This window comes from Cydia pomonella, chromosome 27 (genome assembly GCF_033807575.1).
Source record: "Cydia pomonella isolate Wapato2018A chromosome 27, ilCydPomo1, whole genome shotgun sequence".
Taxonomy (NCBI): Eukaryota; Metazoa; Arthropoda; class Insecta; order Lepidoptera; family Tortricidae; genus Cydia; species Cydia pomonella.
Window position 1 is genome coordinate 5,962,704 of NC_084729.1, and position 26,622 is coordinate 5,989,325.

Below are 26,622 nucleotides of genomic sequence, written 5' to 3' on the forward strand. Positions count from 1 at the left end.
ATTGTCAAGAGGGCGCTGTTATTCTCATGTATTGAGTGACAGTTCAGTTTAGTATTAAAAATTTAGTTCCAATGAAATTCCGTAATATGGCGCGTGATCATATATCAAATGCCGTATAGGTTATTAAAAGACTAACAATTTCCAGTGATGATATATTTAAAACTTGTTTGCTACATCCCAGTATAATCCTCGATGGTGTTGGTCTCGCGCGCCATCTTGAGCGCCCGCAGGCGGCGGTCGGGGTCCGCCAGCCAGTCGTAGCTCGACCGCGCGGTCACCAGGCGAGATATCAGCCATCGCATCATCTCCAGCTTCTGAACTAACACTTTTAATTTGCTGAAACAATAAATAGACATGTCACATCAGGCAATCTTTGTAAGGGCAGGACTGCGTATTCATAACTCTCGGGAATTTTCAAGAAAATTAAATAACCTCGTATTTAAAACCTATAAACGAATCTAACGAAGACCAATGATAAAGGAATATTGGTATTTAGTATGGATTGGGCATTAGTGGTGGGGGGAACTGACAGAATGGGATAGGGTCTTTTTTTACGAGCCGGGATTTGAACCTCACGGGTTCATTTATTTTCGTAGTCGACATCTAGCGTCAAGTAGCGTATTTATCAGTAACGAAGTCTAATCATCAAGTCGCTTTCGTAAGAACTAGTGCGTACGCCAATTCTTTGGATTAGTTGCTAAGCAGACCCCAGGCTTCTATGAGCCGTGGCAAAATGCAGGGACAACGTGAGGAAGATGATGGTCAAATGAGGCTTAAGAGCCCACGATAGAGGCTTGAGAGCTATCTTAACAAGCCTCCATCGTGACGGTGTTTCATCTTTACTGAATGTAGCAACCTATATACTTACTTATGCAAAGGTCCCTCCTCAATCTCCTCCTCCGCGCTCGCCTGCTCGCTCATATCCCGCAGTTCCCCCAACTCCTCGTCCCACTGTCTCCGCAGCGCACTGTGCTCCTCATCTGCCTTTGTTAGCAATGCTTCGGTTACTCGTAGCTGCCTCTCTTTGTCTCGGTATTCTTTTAGCTTGGCGATGATTTCTCTGTAACAATGGTTACTTGAAGAGGACTGCTTATTGTCGATATCAGATAGGATAAAAAACGACCTATCATTCCGATTAGCCGGGTCCACACAGAGTAAATATACGCGCGAGGCAATTTCCTCGCGCACAAAACGGCCAGTGTAGACGTGCCTAGTGACGCCATCTTGCCGAGCAAATTGGCTCGGGTGAGGCAAACGTGCTGAGGCAAAAGTTACACGAGCACGCGACTGCGCGAGGCCGGGCGTTTGCCGCGCGAAGAAAATTCCTCACCACGCCGCTCGCTCTGTGTGGACTCGCTTAATATCACACGGACAATACGGCCAGTATAGACGTGCCTCTGCAAAGATGGGTTGACGACATAAGAGAGGTGGCAGGTTTAACTTGGTGCAGAGTAGCCACAGACAGATTAGAATGGAGAAGACTGGAGGAGGCCTTTGCCAATTGGCAACCAGATGAGCAACAGTGGAATAAGAACGAAATTATTATTATTATTATTTTTTTTTCTCTTCTTCTGGCTTTTACTCCCTGCCAATTTGCACAGGGTGAATTCGCCAATGTCGGTGTTGACTTTCACACGAGAGGAGAATGTTCGGTAATATTTTGAGCTTGTGGAAGGATGTGGTAGGGAGAACCTAAAAAACAAATAATTGTTATGGACATCACAAACGAACACATGACGTATACAATTGTTAGCAAATAAGCGGGAAGCGGATGACAGAACGTTAATAGTGCCAACATGAAGGAAGTGAGAGAGAAGAAAACCATATAAATGTATAATGTAGAGTATGTATAAAATTAAAGATATATAAGATAGGTCTGAAAAGATAATACTTTATTTATAGTTTAATGTTATTTGCTTGTAAATATTTAATTAGGATAGAAGTTAGAATAGGATCCATGTAACAAAGTAGCGAGCTGAAGCATATAGGTCGTGGAACATTATCGGGCAATACATCGTACAGTGAGTAGCTACACTTTGAGCATGCAAAGAAAATGTGGTCCAAGTTGCCCTCATCAAGCCCACAATCACACAATGAGTTCGCACGAACACCTATCATAGCCAGAAATAACGGAGTACATACTTTGCCCAAACGTAAACGACAGATGGTGGATATTACCCATTTCGGAGACGTACGGAATCGATAGAACCACGGTTTTCGAGATATACGAGGTTGTATACAGCCATAATGTCTACCTGTCACTAATCTCGAGATATCCCATTGCTCCTGCCATGTATTAAATAGATCCGACAGTGAACCACTCAGAAGGTCTGTACTGTAAATATCCTCTTTTATTAATCCAATGTCAATAGCTCGTTTTGCCCATGTGTCAGCCATCTCATTGCCGCTAATACCACAGTGGCTTGGAACCCATCCGAGAACAATATTTAGGCCCCTTAATTCACACCTACGCAGTACAGCTTTGATTTCTAAAATCAAAGGAAATTTGGCTCTAAGTTTGAATTGGTTGCCTACAATAGCCTGTAGGCAGCTTCTACTATCAGAGAAGATAATAGTTTTTTTAATACTATGGGTCTCTGCATATTTGGCAGCTTCAAGAATAGCAACTGCTTCACCTGTGAAAATCGACGCTTGAGGAGGACACCTAAATGAGAGGACAATATTGTACCGAGGAATCCACACTGCTGCTCCCACATATCTTGCAGGATCCACCTTTGAAGCGTCAGTATAAACCGGTAAATAATCTTGCCATTTATCTAAAAATGTATTAAATTTGTTGTTTGCTGCAGGATCATTTTTGAAAATTCCTATGTCTAATATAACTTTAGGGGTATATATTAGGGTTTCAAATGCCGCTTCAAATAAAGGATTAGTGCCGGATGTATATAAACTTGGGTAAATATTAATTAATTTTGAAAAAGATATCATTATTTTAGGAGAAGTTTTATGTGTCCAATATTGGTTTTCAGTGAGTTCCAGTGCAAGTGACCGCAAACGTGGAAGCAGCAAATGGTTGTAGTAAGAACTGGCTTTGATTAAAAATCTATCGGCAAGATATTGTCTGCGGAGAGACAAAGGAGGCTCAACACCTTCCACCTGCATGGCGTTCTTGGGAGAAGAACGCATAGCTCCGAGTATGATCCTCAAACATTTAGCTTGTATGAGATCTAATTTACCTAGTCCATCCTTATTGCAAGGTTCCATTAAAAATGACCCATAGTCTATATGACTGCGTATGATGGCATTGTAGAGTAGCTTCTGACAATATGGATGTGAGCCCCACCAAACACCTGACAATGCTCGCAGAATATTGATATTTTTTTCACACTTACCTATTATATACTTGTGATGTGAAATGCCAGACATTTTGTGATCTAAAATGACACCTAGGAATTTTACTGACTCCTTACTTGGAATCATAACACCGCCATAACGGACATCTGCAGCAGGCATGATTCTTCTGCGACTGAACGTGACTACACAACTCTTTGTTGGCGATAGAGTAAGACCATGTTCATCAAGCCAATCTTTGAGGTAACCCAGAGCTGTGTTCAAACTAGCAGCGGCTTTATCTATTGACTTTGCTGAGGTGTATAAGACCAGATCATCAGCATACTGCAAGATATTACAGAAGGATAAGACAGATTGCTCCAAGTCGTAGGTGTAGATACTGTAAAGCAGAGGGCTGAGTACAGATCCTTGCGGGAGACCCCGCCACAAAGTCCGAGGTGGATGATAAGAATTACCATTCCTAATTTTAATTGACCTACCCATAAACAACTTGGTGACAATATGTACAATCTTCGCGGGAATGCTCAGATGTAGCATTTTTGCCCTGAGCACCGGAAGAAGGACATTGTCGTAAGCCGCAGAGATATCTAGAAAACATCCTAGCAGATATTCGTTTTTTGAAAAGGTAAGTCGGATATCAGTTGCTAAAATGTTTAAACTGTCCATTGTACTACGGCCCTTTCGGAAACCAAATTGAGTGTCAGCTAGAATGCCCTTATTTTCTGCAAACCATTCCAGTCTATTTTTAACCAGGTGCTCCAGTATCTTTCCCATTGTTGCAGAAAGAGCAATCGGCCGATATGAGCTAGCCTCGTCTGGGTTTTTAGACGGTTTTAGGATTGGAATAATTACTTGGGTCTTCCAGTCTCCTGGGATCTCCCCCGTGTCAAAGGCATGGTTTAGGATACCAAGTAGATATTCCTGTGATGATGTATTTAACTTGGTCAAGAAACAATATGGTATGCCATCCTCTCCAGGTGTAGTATTCCTTAGTCCATTAAGCACTACACTAAGCTCTGAGAATGAGAAAGGCTTATCCAAGTCGTTGGAGGTGCATAGCAACGGGGGAAGTAACAAGCAGGATGCTTCGGGGACAGTTGGAGGGGCAAGTCTATCTGCGAACTCTGATAGCCAGGGGGAATCCGTGGTAGTCTTAGACTCTGGATTAAATGAACCCCTGAACCTCTTTACGTTTCGCCATATAAGTGTTGAGGGGGTTCTAGGAGATAAGCTCTCGCAAAACCCCCTCCATCCCTTCTTCTTAGCCTTTGCTAGGAAACGCTTTGTACGGGCCGAGATTTTTTTAAATGAAATAAAGTCATCCAAATTTCCTGACTCATTGAAAGCTTGCTCCGCAGCATTTCTTTTTTTTACGGCTGCTGTGCAGTCAGCGTTCCACCACGGGGGTGATGGAATTTTATGTTTAACAGCTCTCTTTTTTGGGATAAACTTATCGGCAGCTTCTAATAAAACATTTTTAAATTTTAAATATTTTTCGTCTTGACTAATTTCGCTCGTGTCCCACTCTTTTATATTTTCCTCTACATAAAAAGCATAATTGGGCCAGTCTGCTGATTGTATTTTGTGTTTCAGCAGCGGTTCAGGGGAAGGAGATGGAAGAATAGATGAAGGCTTAGTGATAATAATAGGGAAATGGTCACTGCCAAATGACTGGCGTAATACCCTCCAGGATAATAAAGAAGATAAACTAGGAGAACAAACAGATAAATCGAGAACTGATTGGGGATTCTGGCCTGGGTATACCCGATGCGTGGGAGTTCCATCATTAATAACTCCCACATTGATGTCATCGAACAGATCCAGCAGGGCTGACGAAAACGAATCTGAATGGTATGATCCCCAGGAGATATTGTGACAGTTAAAGTCTCCTAAAATTATAAGAGGAGGTGGGACAGATGTGAGAATAGATTGTAATTCATCTATATCAACTTCTTCAGGATGGGGGATATATATAGAGATGAAATTAATGCCCATAACCTTGGCAGCTACGGCATTAATCCCATCCGAGTGAGGGGGGATCGGAATTTGGAAGAAAGGGTAACAGCGCTTGATCAATAACGCGCATCCGGCGCGTCCGTCACTACGGTCTTCCCGGAGACATGAGAAGCCCGGGACTCTAAAAAGAGCGCCGGGACGCAACCATGTCTCCGAAATAGCCGCAACAGACACGGCGTGGTCGTTGATGAGCTGAATAAGGTCAGGTTTTTTTGGTATGATACTTCGACTATTCCATTGTAGAAATGTGACCGGGGGGGCCATTGTGGAATGTAAGTCTCTCCGCGAGTGTAACCATTAAGGGTGCAACGTCGTTCGGTAGGAAATCGCTCCATTTAGCGATGATGTTTGTTAAAAATTTCAAACAGAGTTCCATTAGGTCTTCATTGGGAGTGATTCTATTGTAAGAAGAAGAGCCATTCAGAGCTTGACCATTGGGGAGTTGAGGTGGGGGGGTTCGGACGATATTGTTGTGAGCTTCTCTATCATACCCCGGGGACAGAGGGACCCTCGTCCGGGGTGCTCGGTATACGGTCTTACGATACGAAGTGGTGGGCGGAGGAGTGGGCATGGAAGTATTAGGGTGGCATGGGGACTGGGAAGATCGGGAAGAGTCTGTAACCTGCTCAAACATGACTCTTGCTATATCTGAATATGGTCTGCGAACTGCTGAAAACTGTGCTGCTGCTTCTGCGTATGAGATGTTCTGCTCAGACATGGCAAGTTTAATGGCTTTTTGTCTACCATATTCATTGCATACTTTATCTGTAGCAAAATGCCTACCTGTACAAAAGATACATGTCACATGTTCTGGTGCTACATTGCATCCATCACCGGGGTGTTTCTGTGCACACTTATAACATCTAGCATCAGACCGGCACTGTGTTTGAATATGACCAAACCTAAGGCACTTCCTGCATTGAATTACTGGCAGTTGATATACTTCTACCACTAGAGAGGTGTAATAGGCGAAGATTTTCGACGGTAAGGATTGCCCTTCGAAAGTAACTACAACTGATTGGGTTGGCACCCAGGATGAGGAGCCATCATTGTTTGCCACCTTCCGTTGCAGACGGCGAGCCTTAAGAATCTTCCCTTTGCCTTCTTTGAGATTCGTACCATTGACTAATTCCTCCATAGTCCAATCCGAAGGAACTCCACGAACAACTCCCATACGCGATACATGGTATGAGGGGATATCAGCTGTAAACTTATTTTTGTCAAGTAATGGGTGCTTTAAGAAGCTATTTGCATCAGCTGCTGTGGAGAAAGTAACTGCTACTCTGTTGCGACCTACCGACTTAATACCACCTTCCTTCTGGATGTTGTTTACATTTCCTTGAGTAAGCAAAAGGCCTACATTGATGGGTTTCAGAGAGGCATTGGACGATGGAGCGGACTCTCTAGAGACATGAACTATAAATGGTCCATCATCTTCGGCATTGTACTCTCGGTATTTGCTGTCTAGACTGGGGTGTTTGTATAAATGTGGGTTGAACTCGACTGTATTATTTTCATTTACCTCAACTGGATTATTTTTATTAAACTCTGCCACATTACTATTATTAGGTTCGACTGTATTATTTGTATTGCCCAACTGCTTGCTAGTCTCTATCGGGTCGATTACAATTTTTTTTGGGGAAGGCTCCAGCTGGGTCGGTGACAAATTCAAGTTGCGTTTACGTGAGGTTGTCTCCCAATTCATGTCATTATCACCGGCCTCATCTGGAGGCTTCTCCTTTTCATTCCCATCCATCCAAACGTCTACAGTATTAACCTACTGTATTGTGTAAATATACCACCACCTGATTAGTAAATAAGGAAAGTTGTTTTATTTATGGGAATAACCTAAAAACGAACCACTCACTCAACGCGCTACTCCTCACCCCGTTCATATCAAGAACGAAATTTACGAGTATTGAATGGCATCTGTCAAAAAGGCTTATAATAAATAAATAAATAAATAGACGTGTCTCGGCCAAGACAGCGCACTCGAGCGAGGAAAACGCGCGCGCTGCCTCGGCCGAGGCACGTCTACACTGCTGGCTGTATTGTGCGTGAGGAAATTGCTTCGCGCGTATGCTCGCTCTGTGTGGACCCGGCTAATGACATTGGTATAAGGAAGTCTATGTTGTACGAAACAGAACTATGTTTACAAAATAACGTTTTTCAGAGCCTTGAGAATATAAAAACCCGTACTCTTTCCTCTGCATCTGCTCTGGTTCTAGTTTGCTATCCGGTGTAGTTATCAACCTTCGCACATCATGGAACTGGGTCACACTCTTTACTGTCTTCTGCTCCAGCACTTTCCATGTGGCTGTGTCTTCATACTGGGCCATTGTTGTTTCTTCGGAGCTTGGTTGTGGACGATCGGGGCCCACTGTATGTGGGGCATAAAAACATATTTAAAATTAAAATGAAACTGAATAATGTGCAAGAGTAAGGGAATAAAGAGGCTATATAATTGAGTTAATTAATAGGCGGAATAGTAGTGGTGTTTAGTAAGTGTAGGAGGTGAAAATAGAGTTCCGGTTACTCTGGTTATAATATTAGCGGAAAATCGTTGAGCATTAGACTTTTTGTTTGCCGTGACATCTATTGTCAAGTAGCAGTACTGGGAGTTCCGCTACTGGATGCTAGATGTCGACTGCATATATAATAAGCATTTTGGTACCAAAACTGATGCATGGAGTGAGCACTCTATTACTTTTTATTTCTCTATGATTGCAGGCATGGAAGAAGAGGAAACAACCAAACACATTGTTCTAGACTGCAAACAGGTTGAAGTATACAGGAACAAATACCTAGGGACTCCATACACACTAAGAGAGGCAGTTAGCAACCTGAAAACTTTGCTAGGCTTCGTGGAGGACCTGGAGTGGTTAGAATAGCGCTACCTCGTTTCACGCAAAATAGGCACAATGGATGTTGATTTAACTTAACTAAATTAATATTACTGTAGTACTCACTTCTTCTTCCTCACGTTGTCCTGCCATTTTGCCACGGCTCATGGGAGCCTGGGGTCCGCTAGACAACTAATCCCAAGATTTGGCGTAGGCACTTGTTTTTACGAAAGCGACTGGCACCTGACCTTCACACCCAGAGGGCAAACTAGGCCTTGCTGGGATTAGTCCGGTTTCCTCACGATGTTTTCCTTTCCCGAAAAGCGACTGGTAAAAATCTTATGATATTTCGTACATAAGTTCCGAAAATCTCATTGGTACGAGCCGAGGTTTGAACCCGCGACCTTCGGATTGCAAATCACACGATCTTATCGCTAGGCCACCAGCGCTTACTCACTTACTACACATAGATTACTTAGTATTGTACTTACTTGATATATATTTTGCCTGCAGAAGCCTTAACTTGGCAGAAAATAGTGATAAATCTTGCATTTTATTGGCGATTTCTTCATCGTAAGATTGTCCAATTCTAGCACAGAATAACTGGGTAGAATCATTTTCTAGAGCCTCTTGGAAATTAATACATGCATCTCTTAAGTTTCTAAAGACCGACATGGTAAACAAAGGTTCTAATAACACACACTGATTAGTAAATAAAATTGTGTCGAGCAACAAAATAAAAGTATCCGTTACGTTATGACTTTTGACATTTAACTGAGTTAAGTGACGAGACGAGTCCTATTCTCAAATCACGAGTCTATTTCTTTTTACAAACCGACTGTACACACTTTTTTGTCTATGAATTTGTTGATTCATAATCAATAAATATAATATATTTTTACATTGAATGCAATAAAAAGAGCGAAAACCTTATTATAAATATAATTTCTTCTGTAATCGTACATGAAATGAAAACCAGACTGAAAATATTCGTCTCGACTCATAGAAAATTCTCGATTGTCGATTCAAGTGGTGTTGGATATCACTACATTAGTGACAGTTGTGTCCTTTGATCAATATATTTTCTTTTCTTGCTTCAGTACATCTGTTCCAGTGTTGACAAACAATGCGAAAATGATTTAAAATCACTCAAAAATCTACAAAAATGTATGTGTAAACGATTCTAAACCACTGTCCAACCCCGCCAATTTACAAATCAGCAAAATGACTTATGACATCGAATGCTACATAGGCAACTTGCCTACAGAAGTCTTGCTGTTTATTTTCTCGTTACTATCTGCGCAAGACCTTACGGCATGCCGCCGAGTGTGCTCAAGGTGGAAGATGATAGTCGACGGGATGTCCAGAAGCGACCATCTATGGCGAATGCACTGCAGACGGGACTTTAGGAACATCTATGAGATAGCCAGAGTCAAAGCGCGACCTGGGGTTTTGTGGTTCCATATTTACCGCTCTTTATCTCTTTGGTCGAAGCTTTCGCAAGCCAGGGAGCAGCGAGATGAGTTCGCAGCAGCTTCCGGTATTAGTGAGGAAATACAAAATTTCAAAATACTTAGAGACGGCATCATTGGAGTTCATAAAAAGGGAGCCATAGTGTACTATGATATTGACACGTTGGAAATATCGAAACGTTCAAGCATTACCGGTGATTATTTAAGATATACGGAAAACGATGATTATATCATCATACTCAGCTATCATCTGCACTTGTTTATTATCCGGAAAGCAATTCAAAATCCTAAATATGAAACAAATGTAACATTTGACAATGTGAAGTCATTTATATTGGCCAAGAATAAAGTATACTATGTCACATTAGAAGACCAGATATATGTATGCCCGTTAGAGGATGGCAGTCTCAGAGAGCAGTATATAACCAACTCATCAGATGGTGTCATGTGTCTAGGTTTTACTGATATGCTTCATGTATTAACCTTCCAACGTAACATTTACACTGTAGTTAACGATAATAACCTCCATTTCACCTGTAGTATTGATTCCGACTCGAATCTGCTGCACCAGCTAAGGGAATACAATTTTTTAGAATGCATGGATTGGCGAGTCTACATCCAGTGGATGTATGTCCTGAACCACACTATACCTGAAGGTCCGTTGCGTGACATAGTAGTTGTCCGGGTATATGGTGATGTTGCATTTGTCGGTTCCAACTGGGGTGTGCTACGTATTTACTATGCACCATACAACGGTGACAGTGAGTTTGATTTGTTCAACTCCGAGCCAGTGAAACAGTACAACTTTATGGAGAGGTATGACTGCCCAGTGTTATCGATGTGTCCAATCATACAGATTGACGTGATGGAAGGTGAAGCTGGTCATACAGTGATTGTGGCGATGCCGAAGAAGATAGCAGTGCTGGAGTTTACACACAGTTTCAAACGAACCGCCTCCGTGGCTATGCTGCCGTACAGTGATACACAGAAGGTAAAAGTGTTGAAGATTGACGATCATTAAGAATTGACTACATTTTAGTTTAAATTATGCCTCAGTAGAGTCAGACCAAGATAAGTCGGCAGCGAATCAAACTTTTATGAAATTATGATGTTTACTTAACACATGCACAGGCTGGGCTATCAAAATCGTTGCGATTTTAGCTTGATCTGACTCAACCATATATTGAAAACCAACTGGCGAATAGGCGAGCGAACAGAGCGAGCGAGCGAGCGAGCGAGCACGTACAGGCGAGGCAAATTCCTCATGCACAAACCAGCCAGTGTAGACGTGCCTCGGCCGAGCCGGCGCGTGCGTTATCCTCGCCCGAGCGCGCTGCCGGCCGAGGCACGTCTACACTGGCCTGTTTGTGCGTGAAGAAATTGCCTCGCGCGTATGCTCGTTCTGTGTGGACCTGGCTAATATCAAATGTCAATATTGTGTTACGCCTAGAATAGATTGTGTCAGAGCAAAAAAAATTACATTTTAATTTTTTTAAAATTTGTCACAGACACTAAAGCACTATTTGAAACTATGTTTCAAGTCTGATTGCTGCAAAATCCACTACTGTTTGACTGGATTCAAAGTAAAACAGGGTGTCCGAGCCGGCGCGTGCGTTTTCCTCGCCCGAGCGCGCTGCCGGCCGAGGCACGTCTACACTGGCCGGTTTGTGCGTGAGGAAATTGCCTCGCGCGTATGCTCGTTCTGTGTGGACCTGGCTAATATCTAATGTCAATATTGTGTTACGCCTAGAATAGATTGTGTCAGAGCAAAAAAAATTACATTTTAATTTTCTTTAAATTTGTCACAGACACTAAAGCACTATTTGAAACTATGTTTCAAGTCTGATTGCTGCAAAATCCACTACTGTTTGACTGGATTCAAAGTTATACAGGGTGTCTCGGAAATAGTAAAAGAACTGAAATGTAAATTCCAATAAATTTTGCTTTTACTATAGTGTAATATCACTGAGCATATTTGCAAACCAATGTTCCAAAAATATATTTCTATTTGTTGTAAATGAAATGTTGGCATGTAAAGATGTTTGTGAACTCGACCACACCAGTAAAGCTTAGAAGTATTAAACTTACTACTTAATCCCAGTTATAGATATGAAACTGTCTTTGCGGCACCATGTATAATGTGTATCCTACCCTCTTATTCATAAAGGTCTACTAAAGTTGACAAGCCGCTAATAATCGTTTATCCCTTTCCATCATACTGATACGTCGGAAAGGGACAAACGATTATTAGCGGCTTGTCAACTTTAGGATAGAAATAGGGGGATAGTCTTTTATTTCATTATAGTTACAAATTTGTTTTGTTGTAGGGTATTTATCTAAATCCATTGCTGCAGGTCCATTGTAGAATCAGATTGTACTTGTACAATTACGCTTTATAATAACAAGAAATTTATTTAACATAAATAAGTCCTTAATCTTGTGACAACAAAATTTTATTAAAAACAGAAAATACAATGTAGGCTCGTTTTAAAATAAAATAATCCTGTTCTTGGTACCCGCACGGAATAAATACTAGTACCTACTACCGTACAGAAATGACACTTCCTACAAAATCTGTCAAAATCCTGTATTTTTCTAATGTATGGCCAAACCTTTTTTTTTTTTTTTTTATGGAGAATAGGCAGGCGTTTGACCACGATCACACCTTAGGCCATTTAGGGTTGTCAAAATTCAAATCATTATCTTATCAGTGGTCGTGCTCGCACAGGGATGTCAAGTTGTGCCAACGTTAATAAATGCTCGGAGCAATGCTGATCCGAGCATGCCCGAAAGGAGGAATGTCGCCCCCCTGGTACCAGTGTTATAATAAAATTAGTACAAAGGGTCGAAAGAAATATACATGAACTCTTTATGGCCCTGTACACGTACAAAGTCCATAAATATGTGGGTATTTAGTGATTCTTTATAACACCCCTGCCTTAATCCCACATTCCTGGAGTCTATTTCGGTCCCCACACATGTTAAGCTTGTGTGTGAGATTTGTTTGTTAACTCCTTAATCGGTAATTTTCAATGCCGAATATACCTTTTGTACATCTTTGTACAGTCAGCTTAGCTAATAGTTTTACTGACTGTATACAGAGTGACATATGAGAGGTCAAAAATGTTTAATATACAGTACATTAAAAAAAAACCTATGTACTTGTTTTAAATGTATCTGTAATTAAAAAAAAACTCGTACAGCTGCTACTACTTTTTGCAAAAATGAAATTTTTTTTTATCACGTTTTATGTCACTTAATGTAATTTTGTTTTATAAAGTTTGGAATGCGGATACGTCTTAAATTGTGTTTCTGTACCCCTAGTGTAAATAAATTCGATTTTGAAACGTGACGTACGCGTTTGCGTTTAGTCTCATTTTGTATTGGATTTAGAAAGAGCGCGCCAAGCGGGACGTTTTGGAAACTCAAAATCCTATACAAAATGAGACTTAACGCAAACGCGTTCGTCACGTTATGATGTCGATAAAATTTACACTAGGGGTACTGTTTGTTTTTTTTTCACTAATTTAGTAAGTTTGGATATTGTAACTTTTTATACTAATGTAATGTAAATCCTAAGGTCTAAAAGGGTTTTACATAAAAAACTAGAGCCAGGTAAAGGGCCAATTACATCCACACTCAGTATCGCCCGATGTCAGGCCCGACGACGGGCCCGAGCAAGAGTATTTTTCCGTTTCACCAAATATCCGCACATCTTTTACAATATTTGACATGTAAAAAATACTTTGTCTCTAATTGCCAAAAATATTCAATATTTGATATTTTTGCACATAAACCATTTTTTTATACTTCAAATATTGTTGACGATGTGCTGATATTTCGTAAAACGAAAAACTATTATGAGGCCCGATATCGGGAAGTCTGGATGTAATTGGCTCTTAACGCCTATGCTGGCGTCATCTATATTAACCTTTAATAGCTCCTCTACACGATGGCTCAGCGCTGGACCAGCGAGATGGCCATGCGATGGTTGAAACGAAATTACACGATATAGTTCTGTAATGGGCCACGTGTAGATGTGTACGGCCATCGCTGGCCCACTTTGATGTGCGGACGAAAAACTGACACCGTGGCCATCCCATCGCCATTCCGCCGCGCCGTAAGCCATTCGACACCACTACTCTCTACACGCTGGCCCATCTTAGTGGGGTAGTATGATGGCCCATGGTGTAGGAGCCATGCCATGGCAGTTGCCAATCCCATTACTGGCTAAAGCGCTTCACACGCAGGCACGCACAATTACGTAGAAGTGCAGATATCTCTACCGTGTCTAACATATAGCTGCGTCCCTGTTGTCAGTTACTGAATTAAATTAAAACAACGAATTCAATCGGTCGACCAAATGCCGCGATGTATTACAAATCGCATGTGACTATGGTGACGTTTGGAATCGGTTGTACTCAATATTATTGCACATGCTGTGTGAAACCCTTAACACATTCACTGCCAGGAACCCACCAAGTGGGCGCTCGTAAACTTTACTCGGATGCCGGACAACCCGCTGCGGGAGTTCACTGTATACACAGCTATAGACGACTATACCGTCTACGCCAAAGAACCCACCTGGTGAGCGCACATCTTCACAGGCATATCGCAGGGTTGACACCGGCAGATCTATTTACTTATTACCTATAATATTATTTATAGACAATATAGACATGGATCAATTATTTTTTAATATCTTATATTACAAATTTGAGACTAACCTATGTATATGCACGACCCGATAATCCGCGTCAAATTATAATTAATTTTGGCCGCGGATTAAATGGTTTAATTTATATGTAATTTATGATTACTTACATTAATAATTCCTTTGTAAATGCACCACGTTGTGAAGGGCGTGAGTAGATCCGTACTAACAAAATAAAAGTACTAGGATGTTTGACTATGACACTTAGCACAGCCCTGGCGCACGCGGGGCGCCCGCCTGGTGGGCGCTCGGCGTACAGTACTGGTTTAATCATAATATGAGTTTGCCAACCCGCACAGCGGGCGCTTATATATATTGCCTGGATCCTGGGGTAGCGTGCCGTTTTTCGTCTGGCAGTGAATGTGTTAATACCTAATTGGTGAAGAGGTATTTTATACTTAATGCCATTGTGAAGATACTGAATTTAGTTTGTAAAACTAACTGTAAAACATGCATGCTTGAAACAGAACACCAAAAATATTGTTTTCAATATTAAGTTAAGTAGTAATGGGCTCTGTAGATGCTTACGATTTATATATTCGGTTAATACCGAGAGAAAAACACGCAAGAAAGCGGCCAAGTGCGAGTTGGACTCGTCCATGAAGGGTTCCGTACCAATTATGACGTATTAAAAAAAAACTACTTACTAGATCTCGTTCAAACCAATATTCGGTGGAAGTTTGCATGGTAATGTATATCATATATATTTCTTACTTTTATTATTCTGTTATTTTAGAAGTTACAGGGGGGGGGGGGGACACATTTTACCACTTTGGAAGTGTCTCTCGCGCAAACTATTCAATTTAGAAAAAAAATGATATTAGAAACCTCAATATCATTTTTGAAGACCTATCCATAGATACCCCACGTATGGGTTTGATGAAAAAAAATTGAGTTTCAGTTCTAAGTATGGGGAACCCTTAAATTTTTTTTTTTCTATTTTTGTGTGAAATCTTAATGCGGTGCATATAATACATCTACTTACCAAGTTTGAACAGTATAGTTCTTATAGTTTCGGAAAAAAGTGGCTGTGACATAAACCGACAGACAGACGGAGATGAATCTATAAGGGTTCCGTTTTTTGCTGTTTGGCTACGGAACCCTAAAAATGGCAGATTATTCTAAAAAGAGGCTCTTTATCATCTTCGCGTCCCGGCATTTTGCCACGGCTCATGGGAGCCTCGGGTCCGCTTGGCAACTAATCACAAAAATTGGCGTAGGTACTAGTTTTTACGAAAGCGACTGCCATCTGACCTTCCACAGAGGGTAAACTAGGCCTTATTGGATTAGCCCGGTTTCCCAACGATGTTCACCGAAAAGCTACTGGTAAATAAAAATTGGACACAAATTGTCACGTCTATAGAGCCCATAAGTAATATTATGTATACTCTGGTAAGCCCTCTTTGGCAGTAGAAAAAGGTGCGAAATTCAAATTTAACACATCGCGCCTGCATTTTTTAACGCATTCACTGACAGAGCGAGCAACGCGCGTAGCCGATAACATGGGAATACCGTATGTAGCGAAAAGCGCCTACGAACAGAGAACCCGCCTAGTGGGTCGCTGGCAGTGTATGTGTTAAATTTGCAGTCTTTTTCTACTGACTGACATAGCCTGGCAAACTATATCCTAAGGCCCAAGGTTCTACCTAACTATATAATCAGCTTGATGAAATTTAAACCATATTTAATCGGAATAGAGTTGCAATTGTATTGTTTCGTTCAATTTTCAAACAAAACTAAATCAACTCTATTCCTTGCATTATAGGTTCAAATTTCAGTAGCAAATTTTAGATTTTTCATTTTTATGGCTGGACCTTAGGAGGATATAATACTATGAATTGTTTCAACTATTAATCGATAATTTTATAAAAAGACATCTTTTTGTTTTACTGTTAGACAGATTAATGTTTTATGTATTTCGTTGTGTGAGATACGATCATTTAACATGAGGTTAGGTGGGGTAACAGGAACTATGGGGCAAGGGGGCACTTGTAAGCAAAATAAACAGTCAGAGATACTTAAAAATATTTAAAAAGAGATAATATCAAAAATAACCCTAATGCATAAAACACATTGACTTAAAAATACCTACGTAGAGTCAAACCAAAATAAGTTGGCAGCAATTTTGTTAGCCCAGATGGTGCACGAGTTATTTTAAACGTCAAACTTCTATGTAATTATGACGTTTACTTGACACTTGCACCGTCTGGGCATAGAGAAATAAGAAGTAATAGAGTGCTAGAGTCCATACATCAGTTTTGGTACCAAAATGCTTATTATTTTCGCAGTCGACATCTAGCATCGAGTAGCGGAACTCTCAGTACTGCTACTCGACAATACGATTCAACTCCTACGATTACTCTGGTTATAATATTAGCGGAAAATCGTTGAGCATTACTTTTTGGGTGCCGCGATATCTATTGTCGAGTAGCAGTACTGAGAGTTCCGCTACTCGATGCTAGATGTCGACTGCGGAAATAATAAGCATTTTGGTACCAAAACTGATGTATGGAGTGAGCACTCTATTGCTTCTTATTTCTCTATGGTCTGGGCTATCAAAACGCTGCCAACTTATCTTGGTCTGACTCTAGAAGGACTTTCTTTATACGGTTTCCCTTACTCCGAGGAAATGAAGTATGTTTATCTTACCCACGTGACCGTAGATATTTCATTTTTATTTATTTGAGTTGTGAAACTATAATGTACCCGCGTTAAAGAAATCTGGTTCTTAAGCTTGCCTCTTTCAAAATTTTATACTTTTAGGGCCGGTACAGACGGACTGCAACTTGTATGGGAACTGCACGTTGACGTTGCAGTTGGAGTGCAGTCGGCATGCAGTTCCCATACAAGTTGCAGTCGAGTTGCAGTCCGTCTGTACTGGCCCTTATAAGCGTGGGTTAATTTTTTGCGTCCATGTTCGCTATAGTCTAGTATATACCATAGATAAAACAGGAAAGGGGACGAGCGCTTCTCCATACCCACGTAGTCTCAATTTTCCTCTCTGGGTATTTATTTATTTAAACTTTATTGCACAATACATGAAGAGTACAAATGGCGGATTTAATGCCAGAAGGCATTCTCTACCAGTCAACCATGAGCCGAAAGATCCTAATTATTGACGTTATGGAAAATATTTTGAAATAATTTGAAGTATTTACCATAGCTGGCATAGCTACGTATGTTTTATTTTTCGATTTTTTGATTATTTTATAAAAATAGGAGCGAGAAACAAATACGATAAAGATCATACAGGGGCATAGCTGTGGTTGATACGAGTATACAACAAATTGTGTCAAAATATTTTCAATAATGTTAATATCCAGGCAGGAAAATGAGGATTACGTTTGGTGGGGCAGCTGCCCCCCCCCCCCCCCTCTGCCTGTACCTGCCTACGTCCATGCGATTTGGTTCGGGTTCTCCACTTTAGTCTTAAACATAAGAAAAAAAAACGATGGGCCTTTGGCGCAGGTACCTTATTAATGAGGATTTATTAAAACTTACACTTTTGTACGTTATAGCACTTTATATTATAGCTTAAACTATTAAACCGAAGAGAATTAAGAAGACCAAGAGTGCTCACTCCATACAACGGTTTTGTTACCAAAAATACTATTATTTTCGTAGTTTACATCTAGCGTTAAGTAGCGGAACTCTCAGTACTGCTATCGATGTCGCGGCAAACAAAACGTCAAATGCTCAACGATTTTCAGCAATTATTATAAGCAGAGTAAGCGTAGGAGTTGAAAATAGACTTCGGTAGGAAAATAATAGTATTTTGGTAACAAAACAGTTGTATGGAGTGAGCACTCTTGGTCTTCTTAATTATCTTTGATGAAACCAATTTAGCTCCGGCTTGCTTACAGAAGGTAGCCTTAAATATGTTTGTGATCAGCAATTCATATATTATATTCAAATACTTTAAGTATTTATTTAGACGCCTAGTTTTGTGATAATCTAGTGTAATTATTTTGGTTGAAAAATAAACGGGTTAGTAAAAAAAATGGTTTTATTTTCATAAGGTCAATCGAGCAGGTATAAGTGCAAATATGGGATTGGGATTATTGTGTCTTCGTTATTTCTCGAATAGAATTGGTCGTAATGTAATGTTACGTTATATTCACGTTATTTAAAAAAATAACTCAAATAGACTCAACAACACCATAGTTGCAATTACCCCGGTCATTTTGAGTCGACCGTACCACAAAGTAAATAGCGGCGGCGCGCGCCGGAGCAGAGAGTTCGCTCAGTACAAAGTGCCATTTACGCCGCACGCAGACGTGACATTTACGCACACAGACGTTACATTTACAGGCGTTCTCGGGCACTCTCGGGCAGATCTTAGTCGGGCTGTGCGCGCGTTGCTCACTTGACGTCACCGCCGCTACGTAGGTACCTACTGTCATGTACGTCAAAATGCAGTCTCTAAGGAATGTAAACATGATAAGATGTATGTATAAACGAATCTATGTATGTATGTCTGTAAACTTATATTACCTACTCCTTTTTATCCTCCTACTCATATATATCATTGTCTAAGTACCCTCAACACAAACCTTATTGAGCTTACTGTGGGACTTAGTCAATTTGTGAAATAATGTCCCATAATATTTATTATTTATTTATTTTTAAAATTCGAAATTAATACAGTGAGTCGGGCAAGTTTAGGTATATATTTTCAAGAACGGCGGGAACGGACCTTCTGTTTATTTTTTATTTTGTGACCGTACTCAATATCAAATTGACAATAGGATCACTACTTATCTTATATCTTATACCTTTAAACGAGCAATTCTTGTATATATTTCTGTGATCTCGAAAACGGCTCTAACGATTTCGCTGAAATTTGGTATATGGGGGTTTTTGGGGGTATACAATCGATCTAGATTAGTCTTATGTTTGGGAAAACGCGTGTTTTCGAGTTTTCATGTGTTTTTCTTTCGACGCAGAATATGGTCGCTAATTTTGTGTTGCCGGCCACTGTCCGTCTGGTCCAGCGGGTTAAGAGTAAGACGCGGACGGCTAGAAACGAGTGTTACGGATTCGAATCTCGCCCGGTGACTAACTTTTGTTTTTTTTTTTATATATGTTCAAGTTTACATATTTATTTTTATTGTTTTAGACAAGTTTAATTTAGTAAAAAAATGTAGTTAAGATTATCACCTATACACCACCATATTACAATAAATAGTTATAACCGAGCAACGCTCGGTCGCCCAGGTACTCATTCTTAATTTCAAATCAGAATGTGCAAAAAACTGTACCGTTAGGACGCTGCTTAGGCCTTTGATTGAAATTTGAAAAATCAGTCTCCCATACAATTTTATTAATTGCGCGTCTTTTCTACCGAGAAAATTGGCTTGTAAATAGGTATTACAATAATAGAGGTGACATCTGAGGGCCTACCGCGAAAACCGAAAATCGCAAATTGCTGGGATCTTTCTCTTTTACTCTCACTAAGACGTAATTAGAGCGAGAGAGAAAAATGCTCGCAATTGACGAATTTCGGTTTTCGCGGTAGGCCCTCTGAGACGTGACTCTTTGAATGTATGATGATATTGATGATATATTCGTATTTGTGACATTTTAGAACAAGGGTCCCACTTATCTATTATATAGGTAATTGTAAAGGGTCCATCAGAAATAATAAATAAATAAATAATAACGGAGTTAACAGCAACAGTGCCTTAAATATTGAAAACAAGAATTTTGGTAAATTTTGCTTGGAACTACACATCGCTAAACTTAATTAAAAAGTCAATTAGTTAAAACTCAAATAAAACGGGCAATTATGCTATTACTATACAATTAAGATGCATTTCTAATTAAAATTCTTAAGAAAATGGTTGGACTCTCTATTTCCCCCGTATACCTTATGTTTAGTAAGTAAATTAATTGAAGATTACCGTAAGAAGAAAATTAGCGTAACTTATAATTAAAACTCGAGATGTACAGTCAACTGCAGAGATAGATGACCCCCCCATGCAAACTAATGTCTATGCAGGAGGGAGGTCAGTTATCGCTGCAGCTGACTGTACCTACCCTTAAAGAGAGGGAAGAGGGGTGTCCTCAACACGGGCAATATTTTGCATACCCCACCCCCCTTATGTAAAGTCTAACTAGATCAAGCGCCATATTGCGGAATTTTATTGGAACTAAATTTTTCATTAAATACGAAACTGAACTGCTGTCATCCAATACACGAGACTAACAGTACCCCTAGTGTAAATAAATTCTATTTCGAAACGTGACGTACCTACGCGTTTGCGTTTAGTCTCATTTTGTATTGGATTTAGAAAGAGCGCGCCAAGCGGGACGTTTTGGAAACTCAAAATCCTATACAAAATGAGACTAAACGCAAACTCGTTCGTCACGTTATGATGTCGACTAAATTTACACTAGGGGTACTGAGCGCCCTCTTGACAATGATCATACGTTTCTGGTCGAATCTTATAAAACTTTAATTTTTTTGATAAAATCTATTTTACAGTATTTTATGTCGCTTGGGCAGTAGGACATCTAACGTCGTCGGAAACGAAACCTACAGAGTCAGATCTATGTGTTGGAATAAAAGATTCCCATGGGAAGGTGTTTAATTGTGCGACAATTGGTCCAACGTCCGAAGAGAAAAATCATATTGGTATGTATTTAAGGATGAAAATCAAAAGCGAAGTAATCTGTAGTCCGTCTATCTGGGGGCACGGCAGTGCCCCCACCAAGTCGAGCAAAAAAGCATCACGGCCGTACCATCCTATTCTCGAAGCAATTCAGACCATTTTCGACCCCCTGTAACTTCGTTGTGGATAAAACTAGAAGACTGAAATTTTCAGTAACCATGCAGGCATTGTAAAGACACGGTATATTTCAAATTTCATTCAATTTGAACCAGTATTTTAAGAATTATAACGGGTCAAATTTCTTAATTTTGTCACTCACTGACTCACCGATCATCAAAATTCTAAGGCACTTCTAGCAGACCTAGAAGCTTCAAATTTGGAATATAAGTAGTGTTTGGTGTATGAATCAAGGAAAAACTAAAAAATCTAGAAAAGACCGCAAAGAAAATTAAGCCCATACAGCCAAGTCTTCAGTAAAATTTTTCAATATTGGCTTTATTCGTAACGATGTTTTATTTATGTTTTACGGCAGTTATTATTATTGCGTGCGAAGCCGCGGGTTTAAGCTAGTCCCATATAAATATAGGCGCATGGTAGTGCCCCTGCCAAATCGAGCAAAAAATGGGTATTCCCGTCATGAAAAAAAGTTCATAAGTCAGAGAGAGGGCTTTAAGAAAATTCGTTGCTGGTAGATATACATATATACAATAAGTAGAAGGTACCGAAAAGGAAAAAAGTAGAACTGTCTACAAAATACAAAAAGAAATGAGATCCCATCAAAAACAATACTTGTCAAAAAAACCAAGTCTCGCAACTCAGTTGTTCTGCGGTAAAAAGTTATGAGATCCATGTAATACCAAGTCGGTTATTAATTTATTCAGTCTCTACTTAAGCGACTTTCTGTCTTAATACGTCCAGTCTCTAAGACCACGATCGTGGTCCATAACAATTGAAAATCAATTGTGTCTGGAATCTCCGTACTCGAAGCATTAAGTTGTTACGTAATAATTAACAGCATCTTGCTTCGTTATTATGTCGACTACGAAATAACCCGCATTTTGGTAAGAAAACTTATGTATGGAATTACCACTTTTTTTTACTTATTTTTCTGCTTATAAATAGTATGAATTGTTATTATTCGTCAGGCGGTAGAATCCAAAGCAAGCAAGAGCAGAATATTTATTATTTTCTAATGAAACCTACCAGAACGCAAAGAATTTGGAATGACCAAGGTAATAAATTTAAGAGATACAGACGTTCAATGAAGGGGGACGAAAATTTGAGCCTGGATATGGGTCTATGGGGTAAGGATACTACTCTTTTAATTAAAAAAGGTTTCCGACTCGCACTTGGCCGCTTTTTATATTAGTTTACAAATTAAATGTCTACTTTAACAGCACTCAGTTCAGGCAATGAGACAAATAACATAGAACCAATTAGAAACCGTTGGAGAAGCTGGAGAAATATTGAGCAGCAGCATCGTGAAAGCAGTGGAGAAGACGAGGAATGGGGTCGTCTGGGTGAGTCGATAAGTTTTCAGATTTTTTGGCCCCATGGTTCAAGAGGAGGTAACATATTTTTTTCTTTCGGAGCAATTGTTTCAGAAAATATTAACTTTATCAAAAAATGGTTTGTCGAGACCCTTATTCGTTTTGAAATAATTATAAATTTGTATAGCGACCAAGAATTGTTTTAATGCCATACGACTAAATAAATAAACTATTGAGTCAACGCAAAAAAAAAAAACAAATAATATAATTTTGTATGGGCGGTAAATTTATTTTAGTTTTTATTTTACCGTTCTGTCGCCCTAAAAACTTAAATCAATCAATCAATTTTTCGTGTTATGGCTCCATCAAGGTGTTGATGATTCTGCCAATGTCGAGGTTGGATAAGACACGGCTAGTATATGAATCTTATCATATTACGATCATAGACAGTGTTCGGTGGAGTATCCGATAAATCTGCAAAGAAATACAAATTACCACTAACTAATAGACTACATACAACTATTAAACAATATGAACAGTACACTATGTACAGTCAGCGTCAAATACTTTGTAGCAGTCAAAGTGGCCGAATAGTTCGGTACACCATACTAAATATTTGGTGTACCGAACTATTTGGCTACTTTGGTTGCTACAAAGTATTTGACGCTGACTGTACAGAACAAACTACAGTTACGTATTAAATCTAGTAACTTATTGTACAATAATATGATACATACTACAATTTAATATTATTTTTAGCTAGGAATTTATTCAAAATACCACAAAACGGAGTAAAAACTAAAGTTAGTAAAAAGTTAATATTTACTGGCTAATCTCACAAGGAAGAAAATCATATGTACATATATAGGATAACGTATTTTAGGACACTCCAATAAAATATACTTGTCATCTCTCTTAGCCTATTGTTATTAATTGACAGAGAGTAAAACTCAAAGAAAGCAAAAGAAGACTACTTATGATTTAAGAATGAAACCTACTAGAACTAAAATAATTTGGAATGCAGAAGGAACAGGGAACAGGAAAAGACGTTCAATGAAGGAAGAAGAAGAAAATTTGAGACGGGATATGGGTGAGTTCTATATTTTTATTGACTATACACCATACTATATATCAGCCTGCGAAGCCAACATGCCAATCGTTAACGCCTTCGTGGCGAACGAAATGCAACTGTCACTGTCGCACGAATACTTAAGAGTGATAGAGAGAGATGACAACGCTACGCTACATAGTGTATGAAGTTCATACGGAAGGTGGAGGTAAGGAATGGAATAACCATGTACCAAAAAGTGTCATCATAACACCTTAAATAGGTGGCGGTACAATACCTAGAATACTTGAACAAAAAAATCAAATCATAGACAGCGCACTTCACTCCGTCAATAGCGCCTAGGTTCTTAGCTACTCTAGCGCTACTCTGGAGAGATTTGGAACTATTATTTATAGCTGACAGCTGGACACTTTTGCAACAGTTCTACCATAAGAGATGTCACTCCTCTTAATTCCACACTCCATAGTGTGAACGATTAGCATGTTGGCTACGCGGGCAGTCGCATAAGAGCCATTAGAAATCCCCTTTAATTGTAATGTAAATCCCGACCAGAAATATATGATCAATGTCAAGAGGGCGCTGTTATTCTCATGTATAGAGTGACAGTTCAGTTTAGTATTAAAAATTTAGTTCCAACATAGAGAAATAACAAGTAATAGAGTGCTCACTCCATACATCAGTTTTGGTACCAAAATGCTTATTATTTTCGTAGTCGACATCTAGCATCGAGTAGCGGAACTCTCAGTACTGCTACTCGACAATAGATATCGCGGCAAACAAAAAGTCTAATGCTCTACGATTTTCCGCTAATATTATAACCAGAGTAACCGGAACTCTATTTTCAACTCCTACACTTACTCTGGACGAGGAACGAGGGTAGTTTCTCGCCTTCCTTAAAAATTACAATTTTAATAGCTTTGTTTTCAGGGCTCGACGACCCTGTTCTGGCGTCGCGCCGTACCAAGCGGGCCTGCCGCGCCCTGTGAATCCCTTAGCGGAGCCCCGGATCTCCGATATGGTGCTGGACCTCATCTACATTCTCAACAAGAAATTTTGTTCGATAGTTATATGTGGATTTGTTTTCCTTGTTGTGTGACAAAAACTCTGTATATTTTAAATATATATATATTTTTAGTCATTCATTAAAAACAGTTAGCTTACATTTATTATAAATACAATATTGTTATTATTACTACTGTCTAATTGTTTTAACGTCTTACAGGATGGCTCAAGAATACATTGACAAACAATTTTTAGGAATATTTCTCTTAGCGCCACTTGCACCATCCCACTAACCCGGGTTTAACCGGTTAAACTGTTAACCCAGTGTCAAATTAATCGAACTAAACAATAGGTCATTAGGTGACCACAATATCTCGAACCACAATGCTGCAATTACTATGAGGAAAGAACACTACACTATATAATTGTATAATAACATACAATTTCTGTCTGTAAATGAAAATATTACAAAAGTAGCTTTTAAAAGAAAATTAAATTAAATTACCGACTCGGTTTAAGGAAATGCCCTTGTCAAAATACAAAAGAAAACTAACTGAATGGGAGGAATGTTTCTATAATATACATGAATTTTTAAACTGTAATGAAAACTGAGATATATTTATTTTGATTTTAATGTGATATTCGTATTATTTTTTTCTTGTAATTTCCTGACATAATATTTTATTTTATTTTCTGAATTTTATTGTTGAAATGACCGATTGAATTTTGTATATTTTAATAATGTTTCTTAATTTTAAGTTATATAAATTTCTTGTTGTATATATTTCTACGCCAGTGATGTCAGAATATGCTGTTCTATACCAAAAAACAACGACACCAGAATTGTATGTATCATATTCTATGAAATAAATTAATTATGAATTATGAATAAAAACTGAGAAGCTGGAAACATACATACCTAAAAAAAGGTTAGTTAACGATAAGTCCGAATCAAACAGGTAATAAAATAGCAATGTTAATATAAATAGATACATACATATACAAATCATAAAATCATTCTAACATAAATGCATGGTTTCCTTTTTTTTTCCTAACAATAGAATACGTAGATAAGTCATAATGTAAACATTTACCTTAATATTAAGTGAGATTTGAGCGCGGCGCGCCAACAAACTGCGCTGCTTTGCTGGCTGGTTTGGCGCATTTATTGTGTGTGCTGTGTAATCGTTTTGTTTTACATGAATAAATGAATTAATAATAATAATTGTACTGGCAACCATGTAACTTCAGGTTTAACCGGTTAACCGCGGGTTAGTGGGATGGTGCAAGTGGCCCTTACGGTGGTATTCCACCTGTCCAATTTCTTGGTCAAATGTGCATTGCGTCTCACTCTTCCATTAAGCAAAATATGAGACGCACAAACATTGAACCACGAAATTGGACAGGTGGAATATAGATCGTGTCATTCAGGAAGACGCGTGCCATGACACGTATTGTCGTGTTATTAAAGGTTAGATTTGACAAATCTGCGCGTCATCGTGGATGGCACGAACTATACCACCTTTACTTACACGTCTTTTCCAATGTCATAAAAACAATCAATCATTTAAATAAAACGTATTTTATTATACAATCAAAATAATGAACTTATACAAATTTACGCAGTAAATAATTCTACTTAACTACTTTTAACGATCTCTACTATAGTTGACAAATAGTAGTATCCGCAATTCAGTTTAAATAAAACAAAATGTATTATCTTCAAAATGTTCTCCTTTAGTTTTGACCATAGATAAATAAGAAATAAGCATCGAGTGCTCACTCCATTCATCAGGTTTTTTGGTACCAAAACGCTTAATAGATGTCGCGACGTACGAAAAGTCTATGGTTAACAATTTTCAGCTAATATTATAACCGGAACTCTATTTTCAACTTCTTCTGCTTGTAATATTAGTTGTAAATTGTTGAGAAATACAATTTTCACCCGAGACATAGCGGTAACTAATAATTCACTTACCATCAGGTGTGATCGTGGTCAAAAAAAAAATCCGCTACTCGATGCTAGATGCCGACTACGAAAATAATAAGCGTTTCGGTACCAACTACTCTATGTTTGCTTCTTATTTCTC

At 39.1% G+C, this 26,622-nt stretch overlaps 2 protein-coding genes and 1 long non-coding RNA gene across 6 annotated transcripts; 2 read left to right on the forward strand and 1 right to left on the reverse strand.

Moving 5' to 3' along the window:
• Nucleotides 1–138: 138 nt before the first annotated feature.
• Nucleotides 139–8,936, reverse strand: LOC133532505 (uncharacterized). The gene is made up of 4 exons (XM_061871215.1): nt 8,663–8,936; nt 7,528–7,708; nt 869–1,060; nt 139–336 (listed from the first exon to the last, which is right to left on the reverse strand). The coding sequence occupies exons 1-4, from the start codon at nt 8,844–8,846 to the stop codon at nt 171–173; spliced, it is 723 nt and encodes a 240-aa protein (XP_061727199.1). The 5' UTR covers nt 8,847–8,936; the 3' UTR covers nt 139–170.
• LOC133532513 (uncharacterized) lies at nt 1,878–3,377 on the forward strand. The gene is made up of 3 exons (XR_009801711.1): nt 1,878–2,021; nt 2,613–2,756; nt 2,991–3,377. It is a non-coding gene; the product is annotated as an uncharacterized LOC133532513 (long non-coding RNA).
• A 142-nt stretch (nt 8,937–9,078) lies between the features above and the next one.
• Nucleotides 9,079–24,722, forward strand: LOC133532496 (uncharacterized). Of its 4 annotated transcripts, none has more exons than XR_009801708.1 (6): nt 9,079–20,236; nt 20,845–20,994; nt 22,117–22,275; nt 22,369–22,491; nt 23,402–23,551; nt 24,458–24,722. XR_009801708.1 is itself a non-coding variant. In XM_061871206.1 (6 exons), exons 1-6 carry the CDS (start codon nt 20,197–20,199, stop codon nt 24,514–24,516), a joined length of 681 nt encoding a protein of 226 aa, XP_061727190.1. In that variant the 5' UTR covers nt 10,959–20,196; the 3' UTR covers nt 24,517–24,722. The 4 variants fall into 4 exon arrangements, 2 of the variants coding, with proteins under 2 accessions (XP_061727190.1, XP_061727188.1); XM_061871206.1 differs by having other exon boundaries at nt 10,959–20,236; XR_009801707.1 differs by having other exon boundaries at nt 22,117–22,491.
• Nucleotides 24,723–26,622: the final 1,900 nt, after the last annotated feature.

Excerpts from the sequence above, each read along its gene's own strand:
- LOC133532505 (XM_061871215.1), bottom strand. The coding sequence starts at position 8,846 with ATGTCGGTCTTTAGAAACTTAAGAGATGCATGTATTAATTTCCAAGAG. Across the intron at positions 7,709-8,662 it reads GCAGGCAAAATATATATCAA|TGGGCCCCGATCGTCCACAA; the intron begins GTAAGTACAATA and ends CCCCACATACAG. Across the intron at positions 337-868 it reads GAGGAGGGACCTTTGCATAA|CAAATTAAAAGTGTTAGTTC; the intron begins GTAAGTATATAG and ends TTATTGTTTCAG.
- LOC133532496 (XM_061871204.1), top strand. The coding sequence starts at position 20,197 with ATGGTTGGACTCTCTATTTCCCCCGTATACCTTATGTTTA. Across the intron at positions 22,276-22,368 it reads CCTGGATATGGGTCTATGGG|CACTCAGTTCAGGCAATGAG; the intron begins GTAAGGATACTA and ends CTACTTTAACAG. Across the intron at positions 22,492-23,401 it reads CGAGGAATGGGGTCGTCTGG|AGAGTAAAACTCAAAGAAAG; the intron begins GTGAGTCGATAA and ends ATTAATTGACAG.